The sequence below is a fragment of the Palaemon carinicauda genome, chromosome 19 (genome assembly GCF_036898095.1).
Source record: "Palaemon carinicauda isolate YSFRI2023 chromosome 19, ASM3689809v2, whole genome shotgun sequence".
NCBI classification, from domain to species: Eukaryota; Metazoa; Arthropoda; class Malacostraca; order Decapoda; family Palaemonidae; genus Palaemon; species Palaemon carinicauda.
The window spans coordinates 6,995,417-7,010,978 of record NC_090743.1 but is presented as its reverse complement, the minus strand read 5'-3'; the positions used below and the strand labels follow the sequence as shown (position 1 = coordinate 7,010,978).

The following is a 15,562-nucleotide window of genomic DNA, read 5'->3' as shown; positions in this document are numbered from 1 at the left end:
TGTAGATTGAAGTTACTTTTTGTGATAATTTTCATACTTCTTAATTAATAATTGTTGCCATATCCTTTGTTGAATTGAATGCAAGAACATAGTTTGTAATTTTAAAAGGAGCTTACTCCTAATTAACCCTTTAACCCCCAGGCTATTTGGAAATTTCCAACCCTTAACCCCCAGGGGGTTATTTTTTTCCCAGCATATCTTGCAGTATATTTTTTTTAAATTGCTCTAACAGCCTTAATTTTTGTCATAGAGAGGTCAGGTTGGTCTCATTCTCTTGGAAAATGCCTGAATTTTTTCAAAAAATTTATCAAAAATATGAAAAAAAAAAGATTTTTATAGCATTTTTTTGCAAGGACGTACTGGTACGTCCATGGGGGTTAAGGGATGGCTTTTGTGAAATGTACCAGTACGTCCTTTGGGGGTAAAAGGGTTAACATTGCTAAGTATTTTTATCTTCAGTCATACATTTCAAATAAGACAAAATTCAATACTGTATGTTCTCATTATGTACAGGGTCATACGACAAGTGTGTTCATGCCATTAGAGAGAGGAACAAGGACGACATGGCTAGCGTGTTATCAACGCTTCTGTCTCATTCACAAGTCTTGAAGAAAAACCAGGTATGGTGGAACAGTTGTAAATCAGATATTGTAAACCCTCAAATATCTAGACTCTAAAGATCTGTATTGTTATATAAAGATCTGGACCATTTAATTTTTTTTTTTTTTTATTTAGGATGCAAAGATAGTAAGGAAAGGAATCATTTCACTATAATGTTAAAATGGTACTTTATATCAGTAGAAACTTTTTTTAATTTTAGAAAATAGGAAATAAATTAGCCAATGGGAAAAGATAATTAACTAAGATTGCTTGCCTTTTTACAGTTAGTATCACAGTACTGTACCCGGTCATAACAAATGTGAGAATAAAGAGCATAAATGTCAATAGAAAATCTCTCTCTCTCTCTCTCTCTCTCTCTCTCTCTCTCTCTCTCTCTCTCTCTCTCTCTCTCTCTCTCTCTCTCTCTCTCTCTCTCTGAGGTGCTATATAATACTTGCGTATACCAGTTGAAACAAAATCTTTTTTTCCTTAAAAAAGGGCCAGTTAGATACAACACAAAAAAATTATAACAGTATAAATCCATTTCCAATGGTGGCTTAAAACATCCAATTTTGTTAGCAGACCACTATTTTTAGGAAGCAACATTATTGCATTCTATAAAATTACAATTATTTAAATAGTTAATTGTGCTTTAATATAACATTTATATGCTTTTGTATTAAATTTCACTTGTATTTTAGCAATCAAGTATTACCGACTTCTTTTTTTTTTACTTTCGGTTGTTGTAATCAGATCAGCTGATGTCTAGCTGCCGGTCTTGAGAATGTGTGCACTGTGTTGCCCTCATCCCTGTTTGGATATCTGAGGTTTTACTCTATTATTGGTTTCATTAGTTTTTCTATTGATGTGAGGATGCTAATTGTGAAATTTGGAGTTTTTTGGTAATCAACACTTTTCTCTTTCCTTATTTAGATGGTGATTCTATTGATTGAGCATCTGTGTGATCATGAACCAGGCCTTACAGATGACTTGGCATCTATTTTGGAGCAGCTTACAAAACTGAACAGTGCCAAGCACTCTAGGGTTGCTCTGCGTGCAAGACAGGTGAACCAAATTTTCTTTTGTATTAGTACAGTATACAGTATTTGTAAATAATGCTTATAGCCTATGTTCCTTTGCCTATGAGAACTTTTCGTATTTTGAAATAGGGATATGCTTTCAGCATCTCTGGAATGTATATTGAATTGTTAATAAGGTGGCTGTTTAATGACACATAACGCAAGGGGAAAGCCTCCTCACCCGCCTGTCACGGAATAGCTACTTAGTCTTTGGCCATGTTTACAGACATACGATCACTGCCTAAAGGTAAAGATTCCAGAGGTGCTATATATTTTTAAAGTTAGGTTTCTTGTTATTCCTTTAATTTTTAATATTACAAGTAATAGATATTCCTTAATGAAAAATCTAAATAGATATGTTCTTTTTTTTTGTAGGTCTTGATTGCTGCTCATCAGCCAGCCTATGAGCTAAGATTCAATCAGATGGAATCCATATTCCTTCCAGCAATTGACACATACGGTCACTCGTTCCATCCCGAAAACCTTCAGAAGCTCATTCTTTCAGAGACGTCAATATTTGATGTTCTTCATGCCTTCTTCTATCATGCCAAAGTATCTGTTCGGATGGCAGCGTTGGAGGTATGTCTGTTTTTATTACGAAGTATAGTAGTCATCATGGGAATGGTATTCTATTTGATTTATTACGAAGTACAGTAGCCATCATGTGAATGGTATTCTATGTGATTTATTACGAAGTACAGTAGCCATCATGTGAATGGTATTCTATTTGATTTCATTACGAAGTACAGTAGCCATCATGTGAATGGTATTCTATTTGATTTCATTACGAAGTACAGTAGCCATCATGTGAATGGTATTCTATTTGATTTCATTACGAAGTACAGTAGTCATCATGTGAATGGCATTCTATTTGATTTCATTACGAAGTACAGTAGTCATCATGTGAATGGCATTCTATTTGATTTATTATGAAGTACAGTAGTCATCATGTGAATGGTATTCTATGTGATTTCATTACGAAGTACAGTAGTCATCATGTGAATGGTATTCTATTTGATTTCATTACGAAGTACAGTAGTCATCATGTGAATGGCATTCTATTTGATTTCATTACGAAGTACAGTAGTCATCATGTGAATGGCATTCTATTTGATTTCATCACGAAGTACAGTAGTCATCATGTGAATGGCATTCTATTTGATTTCATCACGAAGTACAGTAGTCATCATGTGAATGGCATTCTATTTGATTTCATCACGAAGTACAGTAGTCATCATGTGAATGGCATTCTATTTGATTTCATCACGAAGTACAGTAGTCATCATGTGAATGGCATTCTATTTGATTTCATCACGAAGTACAGTAGTCATCATGTGAATGGCATTCTATTTGATTTCATCACGAAGTACAGTAGTCATCATGTGAATGGCATTCTATTTGATTTCATCACGAAGTACAGTAGTCATCATGGGAATGGCATTCTATGTGATTTATTACGAAGTACAGTAGTCATCATGGGAATGGCATTCTATGTGATTTATTACGAAGTACAGTAGCCATCATGTGAATGGTATTCTATGTGATTTATTGCGAAGTACAGTAGTCATCATGCGGATGGCATTCTATTTGATTTATTACGAAGTATAGTAGTCATCATGTGAATGGTATTCTATGTGATTTATTACGAAGTACAGTAGTCATCATGTGAATGGTATTCTATTTGATTTATTACGAAGTACAGTACGGTAGTCATCATGTGAATTGTATTATATTTGATTTATCATTAGAGTTTTATTATGACTCAGTTAATTTTTTACCTGAGAATTAAATAATACAGGTTGAAAATTAAATTATACAAATATGATTAAAAGTATTGGAACAGGTTGAATCTTTTATACTTGAAGTGTTGATCGTAAATTAAAGTGTCTTTGGTTGAATTTCATATCTTATAATTTTTTAACATTTGGTTCAAATGCATCTTATTTTTTATATTATAGAATTAGATGTCTGTCATTTATTTTTTTTTTATTGCAGAAAAAGTACAAATTTCTTTAGAAGTCATGTATGTTAATATGTGATGACTTCTATTTTATATAAATTTTCTGTCTTGGGAATTGTGAAACCAATAATTAACAGTATAAATTTCCAATTTAGGTATATGTACGCAGGGCTTATATCAGCTATGAGCTTACATGTCTTCAGCACAAAGAGTTGTATGGGGGAGTCTGCATTGTATTCTTCCAGTTTCTGCTGCCATCATCCCATCCAAACAGGTTAGGTAACATGTTAGAAAATCAGATGTTAAGAAAGTACACAAAATGAATATTGATTTTATACTTTTAGTTTCAGTGATTGGCTTTTTCTAAGTTACCATCCATAACACGTGAAGAAAATTCTATATATTCCTATGCGTATAAAAACCTTTCTTCCTTTAAATAGGGAGATGATTTTGTGGCAAGCTAGAGCGGCCATTGAATTGGTTAATGTGGTAGTTGACGACAGGTGGTATGTGCAGGCGAGAAGCCATGCTCCATCATCTGTCAGAAAAGCATCACTTTGAATTTCATTGGCAATGCGTACAGATGACTCATTCAGTACTTATCGAAACTTTTTAATTTTCTATTTCTTGCAGAAGTGAATTCTGCTTGTTGATTACAGTAAAGGAAGCAAAGCAAGAGCTTTGTATGGCTGTGTGCCATTCATAGGTGGTGGTATCCGGTGCAATGACAGATATATCCCCTGTGGGTGAAGAAGAGAGCTAAGCCTTCTCCTGTGCCTGTTTTGTCAATTCTCAAGAAGACACTTAAAAAGTCTTTTGCTTATTCTGTCTCTTTAGTGACTGCATCTGCTACCACCACCCATGCACATACTCCCCTGGCTTGGTCTCTGGTGAGTATATGTCAATAACAGGGAGGCCTGGTGGTGCGTCAGGTTCCCCGTGTTTACTGTTTCTCCTCGTGTTTGTTGCTCCCCATTGGAGGTTGGAAGCTCTTCACCCTTTTCGTGCAGACTGCTGACAACGAGTTTGACTAAGGGAAAGTGTGGGCCTCCTTAGGTCTTTCAAGTAGGCCTTCCGTAACTTTCTTGAGGGAGCCTGTAGCTAAGGCTACCTCATAGCTGGTATCCCCAGTTCTAGTGTTTCCCATGGTGATGCCAATGTTGGTCCCCCCCCCCAGGGGTGTCCCCTGTAGTATCCTCCCTAAACCCAAAAGGAGGGTTAAGGCTCTTAAAATGACATCTGCTGGTGGAAAAAGCTCTAGAATCTGGAGGTGTCACTCTTGAGATTGGGGTTAAGTGGGCCTGGGGCAATAAATGTGTTTATTGCCATGGTGGTTGTCATTACCCCACTTATCACCCTTGACCTTGTCACCCCTGTGCTCATCCCCCCTTCCCCTGCGCTCGTCCCCCCTTCCCCTGCGCTCGTCCCCCCGACCTCGTGCCTGGGGTCCAGGCCCGTAATCCCTGCTTCTATTGTACCTGTGATCCCACTTGTTGCCCTTTTGTGGCTCTTGTGAGTGTGCCTTCACTCTCCCCCATGACAGTGTTCCCTATTGTTGTGAATCCTGTTAGAACAACCCTTGTGGTTCCTCCCCTCAGGGGAACATCATCATCATCATTGGTCACTCAGACCTCGACTCATCTGCTTGAAGAGACTTGGGTAAAAGTCAGCAAGAGGAAGAAACAGGCAAGTTTTTCTTCTTCCTTTGACTCCTTGCTGTCCTCCTCTTCTTTCTCTGACTCCAGTTCTGAATCCTCTGCTAAGATGAAGTAAAAGAGAAAGATGTCAAAGAAGTCCAGGAAAGTTAGCCGTAATCATAAGGAAAAGGCCCCTCATGACACCACCTCTCATTCATGGAGGCAGGGGCTATGGCTCAGTGTTACAATCTCATGTAGACATGGAGCTGTGGCCCCCTGTCCCGCCTCACGTTACGACTGTGACCCCGCGATATGATTCTGGCCCCGCGCTGTGCCCCTCCTTGGGTCTCCCCAGCTAACCTAGTAGCCAGGTGGGACAAAAATGTATAGCTCCATGTGTTTTCTGTCCCCTGATTGATGGAAGAGCTTCAGTGCCCACGATTACCCTTCTTACCTGGATGGTGTACTCCGGCTTCTCCCTTATCCCTTGATATTTAGGTAGAGCAGGTTGAGAGGATAGAACCACTGAAGGCTCCCTACCTCCTGAGAGCTTTCATGCTTCAGAAAGTAAGGAAGCTAGAAGTCGACAGAGACTAATTTGCAAGGGAATGATCATGAAAAAGGTCCCCTTCCAGAAGAAAAGACACATCCTCCCAAAGAAAGAAGGAACGCTCAAGATCTCCACATTCTCATCTTAAAGATTCCTCCTTGACTGAAATATAACAGCTAAAGAATGGACCTGTCCTTAAGTCTTTCCAGTGTGAGTGAGTAAGCCCTTCTAAGGTACAGGCATTTCTCATTCACTCAAGGTAAATGCAGGAATGAAGGGCACCTCTAAGGCTGTAAAGGATAGCCTAATCCCATCAACATCTTTGAACTACAATCTAGGCACGATTCTCTGACCGTACTGGAAACAATCCGAACATCCCTCAGAATGTGGCGACTCCCCCCACTGAGGAGTGAGGAGTCCTTAAAGGGATCAACTCATTGCTGCTTGATTCAGGTCTAGCCCTAGTCATGTTAGAAAACCTAGAGGCTGAATCTGTTTTAAAGGTTCTGGCTATCATTAGAGAGCCAGAACTTTCTCTCTTAGGAGAAGCAACAAGATCTCCAGTGAGAGGTTAAAGACCTCTGTAGATTGAGCTTTTGAATCCACATAGGTTCGTTAGTTCATTTATGATACCGCATCTTATGTGTGACGCGGACTCTAACATTGGCAGCCTGTCAGAAAGCCCCACAGGGCTCAAGGCCTACTTTGTAATTTCCTTAGTCAGAACCTGAGAGGGAAGCCATAGATAGCGTTCATACTCAATCGCCAAGAGTTTGCGTATCCAACAAAATCTTAAATCCCGCACTTTTGAGGCAGAGGAAGTTCAACGGTGCTATCTGAAGAGGATCCAAATCTCAGGCCTGAGTGTCAGTGACTTTTCCTTAGCACTGGCAAAAGCAAAAAAGAAGTGTCAATGAACATGATCTGTTTCTGGCATTTTGAAACTATCCTTTAAGCGTATGTTCTAACTTCTCATAGGCTGAAGGTACCAGCTTGGATGAAGTCATAGGTATAGACCCCACCCCACTTTAGGAGGAATTTCACAGTCGACCAGGTGTTGAAGGCTGTGGTGCGGAAATGCCAAACAAGCTTCATGGCCTTCTACCTATGGGAGTATGCCCATAAGTTCCTCAAAACTTTTGTGCTTGATCCTGTGCTGGCTGCTCAAGTATTTGTGTAGCCAGCCCAGCTCCCGTACGGGTCAGGAAGTGTCTTGTCTATGGTATGAAAGGTAGAATGGCTAGCTCTTCATTTTTTTTTCTCCTCTCCCAGGAATGAAGCAGTCAAATTATTGCTCACTGGATCTGACTAGATGTAGGTAAGGTACACTTCTGAGCTCCATTCTTTAGTATCTATAGTTGTATCTCCCTCATCCTCATTAGACAAGGTGGAATATATACCAACCCATTTGTCATCATACACCAGGTATATTATTCCAGACTTCTATCCCCTTTGGGGAAAGAGATCTCTCTTTTGTTGACCAGGTACCAATCCTCTTGTACAGGCTTAGGCCTATCATCCTTTCCATTCCTATGGTCGGTAAGAACCAGGCAGACTGACATCTCCAGGGAAGATAAAGAACCAACTAGTTTTGGTTCTAGGGGACTTCTAATGCACTAATCAGTGAACATCTTTTTTAATGGAAGAAAAGTTTGTATATGCATAGGAAGAAATAACACAGTTTAAAAGTAATTTCTCTTTTCCTAGCAATGCAAACCTTGAGTCCTTTAAAGTTAAACTTCCTACCTTAACCACCCTTCTCAGTCCTGAGCCAAAGGCCAAAAGTGAAGACTTCCGACAGGGCTACGCACCTGCACTCCTGATATGTCGTTAACTATCTCATTAACAAATTCAACTGCAATTCCAGCTCTGCTAAAGACATTTCCCTATTTTAAAAAACTCATTACTTTTAAATTTTTTATTTTTCCAAATGATTTGTACACTATACTGTAAGTAGTGTTATTATATTTTACTTTAAGGAGGACTTAACATTATTCTTTTATTTTGCAGAATTCCACACAATAAAGCTTGGAGTACGCTAGAATACACAGATCCCCATCACACCATTATTGATCCTCCTACTAACCTGGAAAACTGTCAGCGTATGGGTATCATGGCAACATTTAAGACATTTGAAGATTTTGAGCTTTACTTCGATGATATCATGAATTTCTTCCAGCCTTCGGAGGCAGGGGCACTGGAAGGAGAGTTGAGTCCTCGAGATCAACTAAGCTCATCCAGTAAATTTGGAACTTCTCTCTCTGACTTCATGAACAAAATGCAGGTAAGTCAATTATTTTTGTGGAGTAGCATTTTAGATTGGAATTTTTTAATTATTTACATAGTTACCTTTGTTTTTAATTTGGAACATTGTAGATTAAGTATTATAGTTTTTTTTTGTCAAAGCTGTATAATGGTATAATGGAAGATATCAAGCTACCAAGTAAAATCTTATCATAGTTTGTTTTATCATTATTATTATTTCTTGCTAAGTTACAACCCTAGCTGGAAAAGCAGGCTGCTACAAGCCCAAGGGCTTCAACAAGGAAAATAGCCCTGTGAGGAAAGGAAATAAATGAACTACTGTATATATAAGAAGTGATGAATAAAGAATAAAGAGAATCTTGAAGATTAGTAACATTGTTGAAATAGATATGTCATATATAAACTAAGAAATGATTCTTCCTTAATTGATTTTTTTTAATGCACATATTTTTCTTCTTTTTCTGTTTCCTCTTAACTTTAATTTAATCTACTTTAAGGGCTGTTTTTCTGGTTCTGTATCACACGGAAATGTCCTGTGTTCTGCAGGACCTACAAGATTTGTTTGTTTTACACATTCTTTAGTATTTAGAGTATGGCATAATCCACGTTATTGTCTAATCCATGGTAATTAAAGATTTTATGAATAAAAAAGTCTTCAAATCCTCAAAACCTTTGATATCATCAGTCCTTGGGGGTGTCTAGAGGGAGCTTATCATACAATCTTGAGGCTGCATTTTTTAAAGAAAATCTATTTCCGTTCAAGCTTCCACTGAAAACATTCCATCTTTTAAAGGATTCAGGTTTCTATAGCTAGGAATAATTCAGATATTTTAAAAAATTTGTTATATTTTTGTCGAGCATATTCAGTAGTTGTCTCCATATATATTTTTCAGGAAACTAAGGATCCGATACATATAATGAACATCGGTATATGTATGGAGGAAGAGAAAGATGACTCGGTTCTAAGTGAACAGTTTTCCATTTTTAGTGCAAGTAAAAAGAAAGAGTTATGTGAAGCAGGTATTCGACGTATCACCTTTGTCGTATTTTACAACCAACAGTTCCCAAGATACTTTACTTTTAGGTAAGTAGCATTTTTCTCACTGGTTTTCTTTAAAATATAAACAGATTTACAAATGTATTTATTGGTGTATCTGTGAAATTAACTATGGTTTAAGCATACAGGTACAGACATCCATTTTTATGTTAGTTTATTTTTTCATAGAGAGACAGTAGATCAAATTTATTTTTTCATAAATGTTAAACACATTACAGTATAGGAAAATTAATACTAATTACTTTTCTATGGATATTGGTTATAACTTTCGGTTTGTATCTTTTCATTCTTTGCAGTGGTATATTTTAACTAAAATTGGACAAAATTAGAATTTGCGTAATGATGTTCATTGAATATTAGTTTTTAAATATTTAACTTAGCCGGTGAATATATAATAGCTGCAACTCTGCGGCTCGACAGAAAACACACTCAAAAAACTCGCGAGCGATCGCTATGAAGGTTGCGGGTTTGCCCACCAGCGCCAACTGTCGGCCAGATACCACTCTTGCATGTAAACAAACCCTTCAATTCTTCCCTGTCGACGTTGACGACAAGACGTATTCATACTCGCTGTAGAACCTGGAGTTTTCTCAACATTTTTGGTGAAGTACTTCATTTTGGTTTGAGCTTTCGCAGTGCAGGTGTTTTTCCTCAACATAAACTCTTGAACTCTTTATTGAATCAGATTATTTGTTGATGACTTGGATTGTTTTTGGAATTTTCTTTGACTAATTCAAAATGGCTGACCCTTCTCAAGTACCTAGATTTCGAAAGTGTAATGCTAGGGACTGTAATAGGCGTCTTCCTAAGGCTTCTCTCGACCCACATACTGTTTGTTCCAATTGTCGGGGTAAAACCTGTCAATTGGGAGATCGGTGTGAGGAATGCGTGGGCCTTTCGGAATTCGATTGGCTCGAATACGATAAATATGCACGTAGACTAGAGAGAGATAGGGTAAGGAGGAGTTCATCTAGGTCTGTAGATTTTTCCTCTCCACATGCCCCTGAACCTAATCCTTCCCCTGTAGTGGTTGTTCCTAACCCCCCTTCTAGCACTCAGGAACCATCTATGCAAGACATGTTACGTGCTATTCATGCCTTGGGGGAAAGAGTTGAAGCGTTAGCAACTGATCGTAATCAACTCATGGCTGACGTGAATGAACTTAAGTGTCATAGTGCCACGGCGGAAAGTGGGAAAGTGATTAGTGCGCAAAGTGTTGTGAACAGTGTTGCGACCGAGGGTTCGTCTGTTCGTGCCTGTCGTTCACCTAGTCCGGGACCTCTTGCAAGCTCCCAAGCCCAGGGGAGAAGTAATGTCGTACGACTTATGGGTTCGAGAGGCCTTGATCAGCGAACAGACGTTCCCTCTATGGTATCAGGCGTATCTCACCAAGATCGCCCCTACCATAAGACGAGAGAGCCCATTTTTTCCTCGTCTTCCGAAGGCTTTTCTCGAAAGAAACCGTGGAGCAAGGTTTCTAGGCCTCTTAAACGGAAGTCGGTCCCTTCAGGACAGGTCCAACGTCCTGGATGTAGTCATTGGGACAGTTCGGACCCGTTGCAGTCATCGGATGACTGCTCGCCGCCTAAGCAAGGCAAAGTTGTGCCGTCTCAGACGCTAACCCTGTCGGTTACCGCACCCATTCCCGTGGACCCAAAATGGGTTATACTGCAGGACATGCAGTCTAAGCTTGCGTCCCTTATGGAAGACTACAATGCCGATAAGGTTTCCGTTGAGCCTAGCCGTTTATCTCATCGAGATCCTGGCCTTCAGCCACCCAAACGTTCATTTGTGTGTCCTGTTGACGCTGGTGTAGCCAAGTCACGTCAAGCAGTTGGGGTAGAACCACACTCGATGCGATCTCGTGTGGATTTTCAGCCGCATTTGGACGTTAGGCAACTTGCTGATGCGCCTGGTGACGTTCAGGACGTTCGCCAACCATCGGAGTTGACTTGTTTTGACGCTGAGCGTCAACTTCCGCAACCTAGAGTTGTTTTGACTGCTCAGACTAGGCGGTCTAAGCAGTCTCGGGTGGACGCTGTGCGTCCTCACGCACCTGTTGTTGTTGACAGTTCCCAGACTGTCAAGCAGTTACAGGACGCTGCGTCCTGGTCCGCCACTTATGCACCAGTGCGGGTGGACGCTGCGTGTCAAGCATTGCCAACCCCTTTGCTTGTTTCTCATCAGTTGTCAGATGAGGAACTTTCGGATGAGGACGTTGCTGACCCTCAGCCTGAGGATCATCCTTCAGATATTGATGAACCAAGAGCAGTTCCACCATCTATGGACTTTAAGAAAGTCATGCTCATTTTTAAAGAGTTGTTTCCCAAACACTTTGTCTCTGTTGCTCCTCGTTCGCCGCCGTCTGAGTTTGTTTTAGGCGTACCTGCTGACATGCCAGCCTTTACAAAACTTGTACTCTCTCGCTCGTCCAAGAGAGCTTTACGGCTTTTAGGCGATTGGTTGGAAACCAAGAGGAGTTTAGGGAAGACGGCCTTTGCCTTCCCCCCATCTAAACTCTTGTCTAGATCGAGCGTCTGGTATGCCACGGGAGAAGTTTTCGGCTTGGGAGTCCCTGCCTCTGCCCAGGGCGACTTCTCAAGCCTTGTAGACTCTCCCCGCCGCCTAGCCATGAGACGCTCGAAGATTAGTTGGTCATCATCGGACCTTGACCATCTACTGAAAGGCATTTTTAGAGCTTTTGAAGTTTTCAACTTCCTTGACTGGTGTTTGGGAGCCTTAAGTAGGAAAATCTCATCGGCTGATAGAGATGTCTCCTTACTCATTATGTCCTGCATGGATAAAGCCATCCGCGATGGATCCAATGAGCTCTCCTCCTCGTTTACTTCAGGAGTCCTTAAGAAGCGAGAGTCTCTTTGCTCTTTTCTGTCGGCAGGAGTTACTCCCTGTCAAAGATCTGAGCTACTCTTTGCCCCCTTATCGAAGTTTTTGTTCCCTGAACTTTTGGTTAAGGACATAGCTTTGTCACTCGTGCAGAAGGACACCCATGACTTGGTAGCGTCCTCTGCTCGCAAAGGGACTCCTTCGACTTCCTTTTCTGCTAGACCAAGGATAGACACTCCAGCGTCCAGGTTTATTCCGCCCTTTCGTGGCAGAGCTCCCAGCAGGGGAAGTACTCGTGCTGGAGGAAAGAGAAGAAAGAGGAAAGGAGCCAAGTCCTCACGTGGCAGAGTCTGACTGCCCGCAGCTTCAGACAGCAGTAGGTGCCAGACTCAAGAACTTCTGGCGAGCCTGGGAGAAGAGAGGCGCAGACCAACAGTCTGTGAGGTTGCTCAGAGAAGGGTACAAAATTCCATTTGTACATAAACCTCCTCTAGCGACTTCCCCCATCGATCTCTCTCCCAATTACCGAGAGGAATCAAAGAGACAAGCCCTGAAACTAGAAGTGTCTCTTTTGCTAGAGAAGGGAGCGGTGGTCAAAGTCTCGGACCTTCAATCACCGGGGTTTTACAACCGCCTCTTCCTAGTACCGAAGAAGACAGGAGGTTGGAGACCGGTGCTAGACGTCAGTGCTCTGAACGTCTTTGTCACGAAGACAAAGTTCACCATGGAGACCACGAAATCAGTCTTAGCAGCGGTCAGAAAGGGAGACTGGATGGTCTCTCTCGACCTAAGAGACGCTTACTTCCACATCCCCATTCACTCAGATTCCCAACCTTTTCTGAGGTTTGTTTTCGACAATGTGGTGTACCAGTTTCGGGCCCTGTGCTTTGGCCTAAGTCCTGCTCCTCTCGTGTTTACGAGGCTTATGAGGAATGTGGCAAAATTCCTCCATTTATCGGGAATCCGAGCCTCCCTTTACTTGGACGACTGGCTTCTCAGAGCCTCGTCCAGTCATCGCTGTCTGAAGGATCTCAATTGGACATTGGATCTGACCAAGGAATTGGGACTTTTGGTCAACATGGAAAAGTCACAGCTGATTCCATCCCAAACTATACTGTATTTAGGGATGGAGATTCGCAGTCCAGTTTTTCGGGCTTCTCCGTCTGCCCCCCGAATAGATCAAGCCCTGCTCGTAATCCAACGGATGTTGAAGAGAGAACGTTGCTCAGTCAGGAATTGGATGAGTCTAGTAGGAACTCTATCATCCCTGGAGCAGTTTGTCTCGCTAGGAAGGCTACACCTCCGACCTCTCCAGTTCCATCTAGCTTTTCACTGGAAAAAGGACAAGACGCTAGGGGCGGTCTCAATCCCGATTTCCGAAACAGTGAAGGCATGCCTGAATTGGTGGAAAGACAATATCAGTCTAAGAGAGGGACTTCCCCTAGCAGTTCTGAAACCAAACCACGTTCTATTCTCAGACGCATCGGATTTGGGTTGGGGTGCGACCCTGGACGGTCGGGAATGCTCAGGTCTGTGGACCTCAAGTCAGAGGAGCATGCACATCAACGGCAAGGAGCTTTTGGCAGTCCACCTGGCCTTGATGAACTTCGAGAGTCTCCTTCGAAACAAAGTGGTGGAGATCAACTCGGACAATACCACAGCCTTGGCTTACATTTCCAAGCAAGGAGGCACCCACTCCCTGACACTGTACGAGATCGCAAGGGACCTGCTCATTTGGTCAAGAGATCGAGGCATCTCCCTGGTAACGAGGTTTATCCAGGGCGACTTGAACGTCTTAGCAGATTGCCTCAGTCGGAAGGGTCAGGTAATTCCTACAGAATGGACCCTCCACAAGGACGTGTGCAAGAGGCTTTGGGCGACTTGGGGTCAACCCACCATAGACCTCTTTGCAACCTCGATGACCAAGAGGCTTCCAATCTATTGCTCTCCAGTCCCAGATTCAGCAGCAATACATATAGATGCTTTTCTCCTAGATTGGTCTCACCTAGACCTATATGCATTCCCACCATTCAAGATTGTCAACAAGGTACTGCAGAAATTCGCCTCTCACGAAGGGACAAGGTTGACGTTAGTTGCTCCCCTCTGGCCCGCGAGAGAATGGTTCACCGAGGTACTTCGATGGCTGGTAGACTTTCCAAGAAGTCTTCCTCTAAGAGTAGACCTGTTACGTCAGCCCCACGTAAAGAAGGTACACCAAGGCCTCCACGCTCTTCGTCTGACTGCCTTCAGACTATCGAAAGACTCTCTAGAGCTAGAGGCTTTTCGAAGGAGGCAGCCAGTGCGATTGCAAGAGCGAGGAGAGCTTCTACCATTAGAGTTTACCAATCGAAGTGGGAAATCTTCCGAGACTGGTGCAAGTCAGTATCTGTATCCTCGTCCAGTACCTCTGTAGCCCAAATCGCTGATTTTCTCTTATACCTGAGAAGGGTTCGCTCCCTGTCAGCTTCCACGATCAAGGGCTACAGGAGCATGTTGGCTTCGGTCTTCCGACATAGAGGCTTAGATCTTTCCAACAATAAAGATCTACAAGATCTCCTTAAGTCTTTTGAGACTTCTAAGGAACGTCGTTTGGCTACTCCTGGATGGAACTTAGACGTGGTCCTAAGGTTCCTCATGTCAGACAGGTTTGAGCCTTTACATTCAGCCTCCCTGAAGGATCTCACTCTTAAGACTTTTCCTGGTGTGCTTGGCCTCGGCTAAAAGAGTCAGTGAGCTTCATGCCTTCAGCAAGAACATCGGTTTTTCGACAGAAAAAGCCACTTGTTCTCTTCAACTTGGTTTCCTGGCCAAGAATGAACTGCCTTCTCGTCCTTGGCCTAAATCTTTTGATATTCCTTGCTTATCAGAGATCGTAGGCAACGAACTAGAGAGAGTATTATGTCCCGTTAGAGCTCTTAAGTTCTATTTAGCTCGTACTAAGCCTTTACGAGGTAAATCTGAAGCGTTATGGTGTTCGGTTAAGAAACCATCCTTACCTATGTCAAAGAATGCTTTGTCATATTTTATCAGATTTTTAATACGAGAAGCCCATTCCCACTTGAGTGAGGAAGACCGATCTTTGCTTAAGGTTAAGACGCACGAGATTAGAGCTATAGCAACCTCCGTGGCCTTCAAGCAAAATAGATCTCTGCAAAGTATCATGGACGCGACCTTTTGGAGAAGCAAGTCAGTGTTCGCGTCATTTTACTTGAAAGATGTCCAGACTCTTTACGAGGACTGCTACACACTGGGTCCATTCGTAGCAGCGAGTGCAGTAGTGGGTGAGGGTTCTACCACTACACTTCCCTAATTCCAATATCCTTTTTAATCTGTCTCTTGAAATGTTTTTAATATTGTTTTATGGGTTGTTCGGAAGGCTAAGAAGCCTTTCGCATCCTGGTTGATTTGGCGGGTGGTCAAAGTCATTTCTTGAGAGCGCCCAGATTAGGGGTTTGATGAGGTCCTGTTGTATGGGTTGCAGCCCTTGATACTTCAGCTCCTGGGAGTCTGTCAGCATCCTAAGAGGATCGCTGGGCTCCGTAAGGAAGACAGACTTACAAGGCAGAGTAA

At 41.9% G+C, this 15,562-nt stretch overlaps 1 protein-coding gene across 5 annotated transcripts in view; it reads left to right on the top strand.

The window, feature by feature from the left end:
• The window catches only part of ACC (acetyl-CoA carboxylase), a 131,240-nt gene that overhangs the window by 55,690 nt on the left and 59,988 nt on the right, over positions 1 to 15,562 (top strand). For all 5 annotated transcript variants that reach the window (XM_068393109.1, XM_068393105.1, XM_068393106.1 and 2 more), the window contains exons 19-24: positions 514 to 620; positions 1,534 to 1,665; positions 2,055 to 2,258; positions 3,795 to 3,913; positions 7,837 to 8,110; positions 8,985 to 9,175. In XM_068393109.1, coding sequence (XP_068249210.1) covers positions 514 to 620; positions 1,534 to 1,665; positions 2,055 to 2,258; positions 3,795 to 3,913; positions 7,837 to 8,110; positions 8,985 to 9,175 — 1,027 coding nt within the window. The remainder of the gene's footprint in view (positions 1 to 513; positions 621 to 1,533; positions 1,666 to 2,054; positions 2,259 to 3,794; positions 3,914 to 7,836; positions 8,111 to 8,984; positions 9,176 to 15,562) is intronic.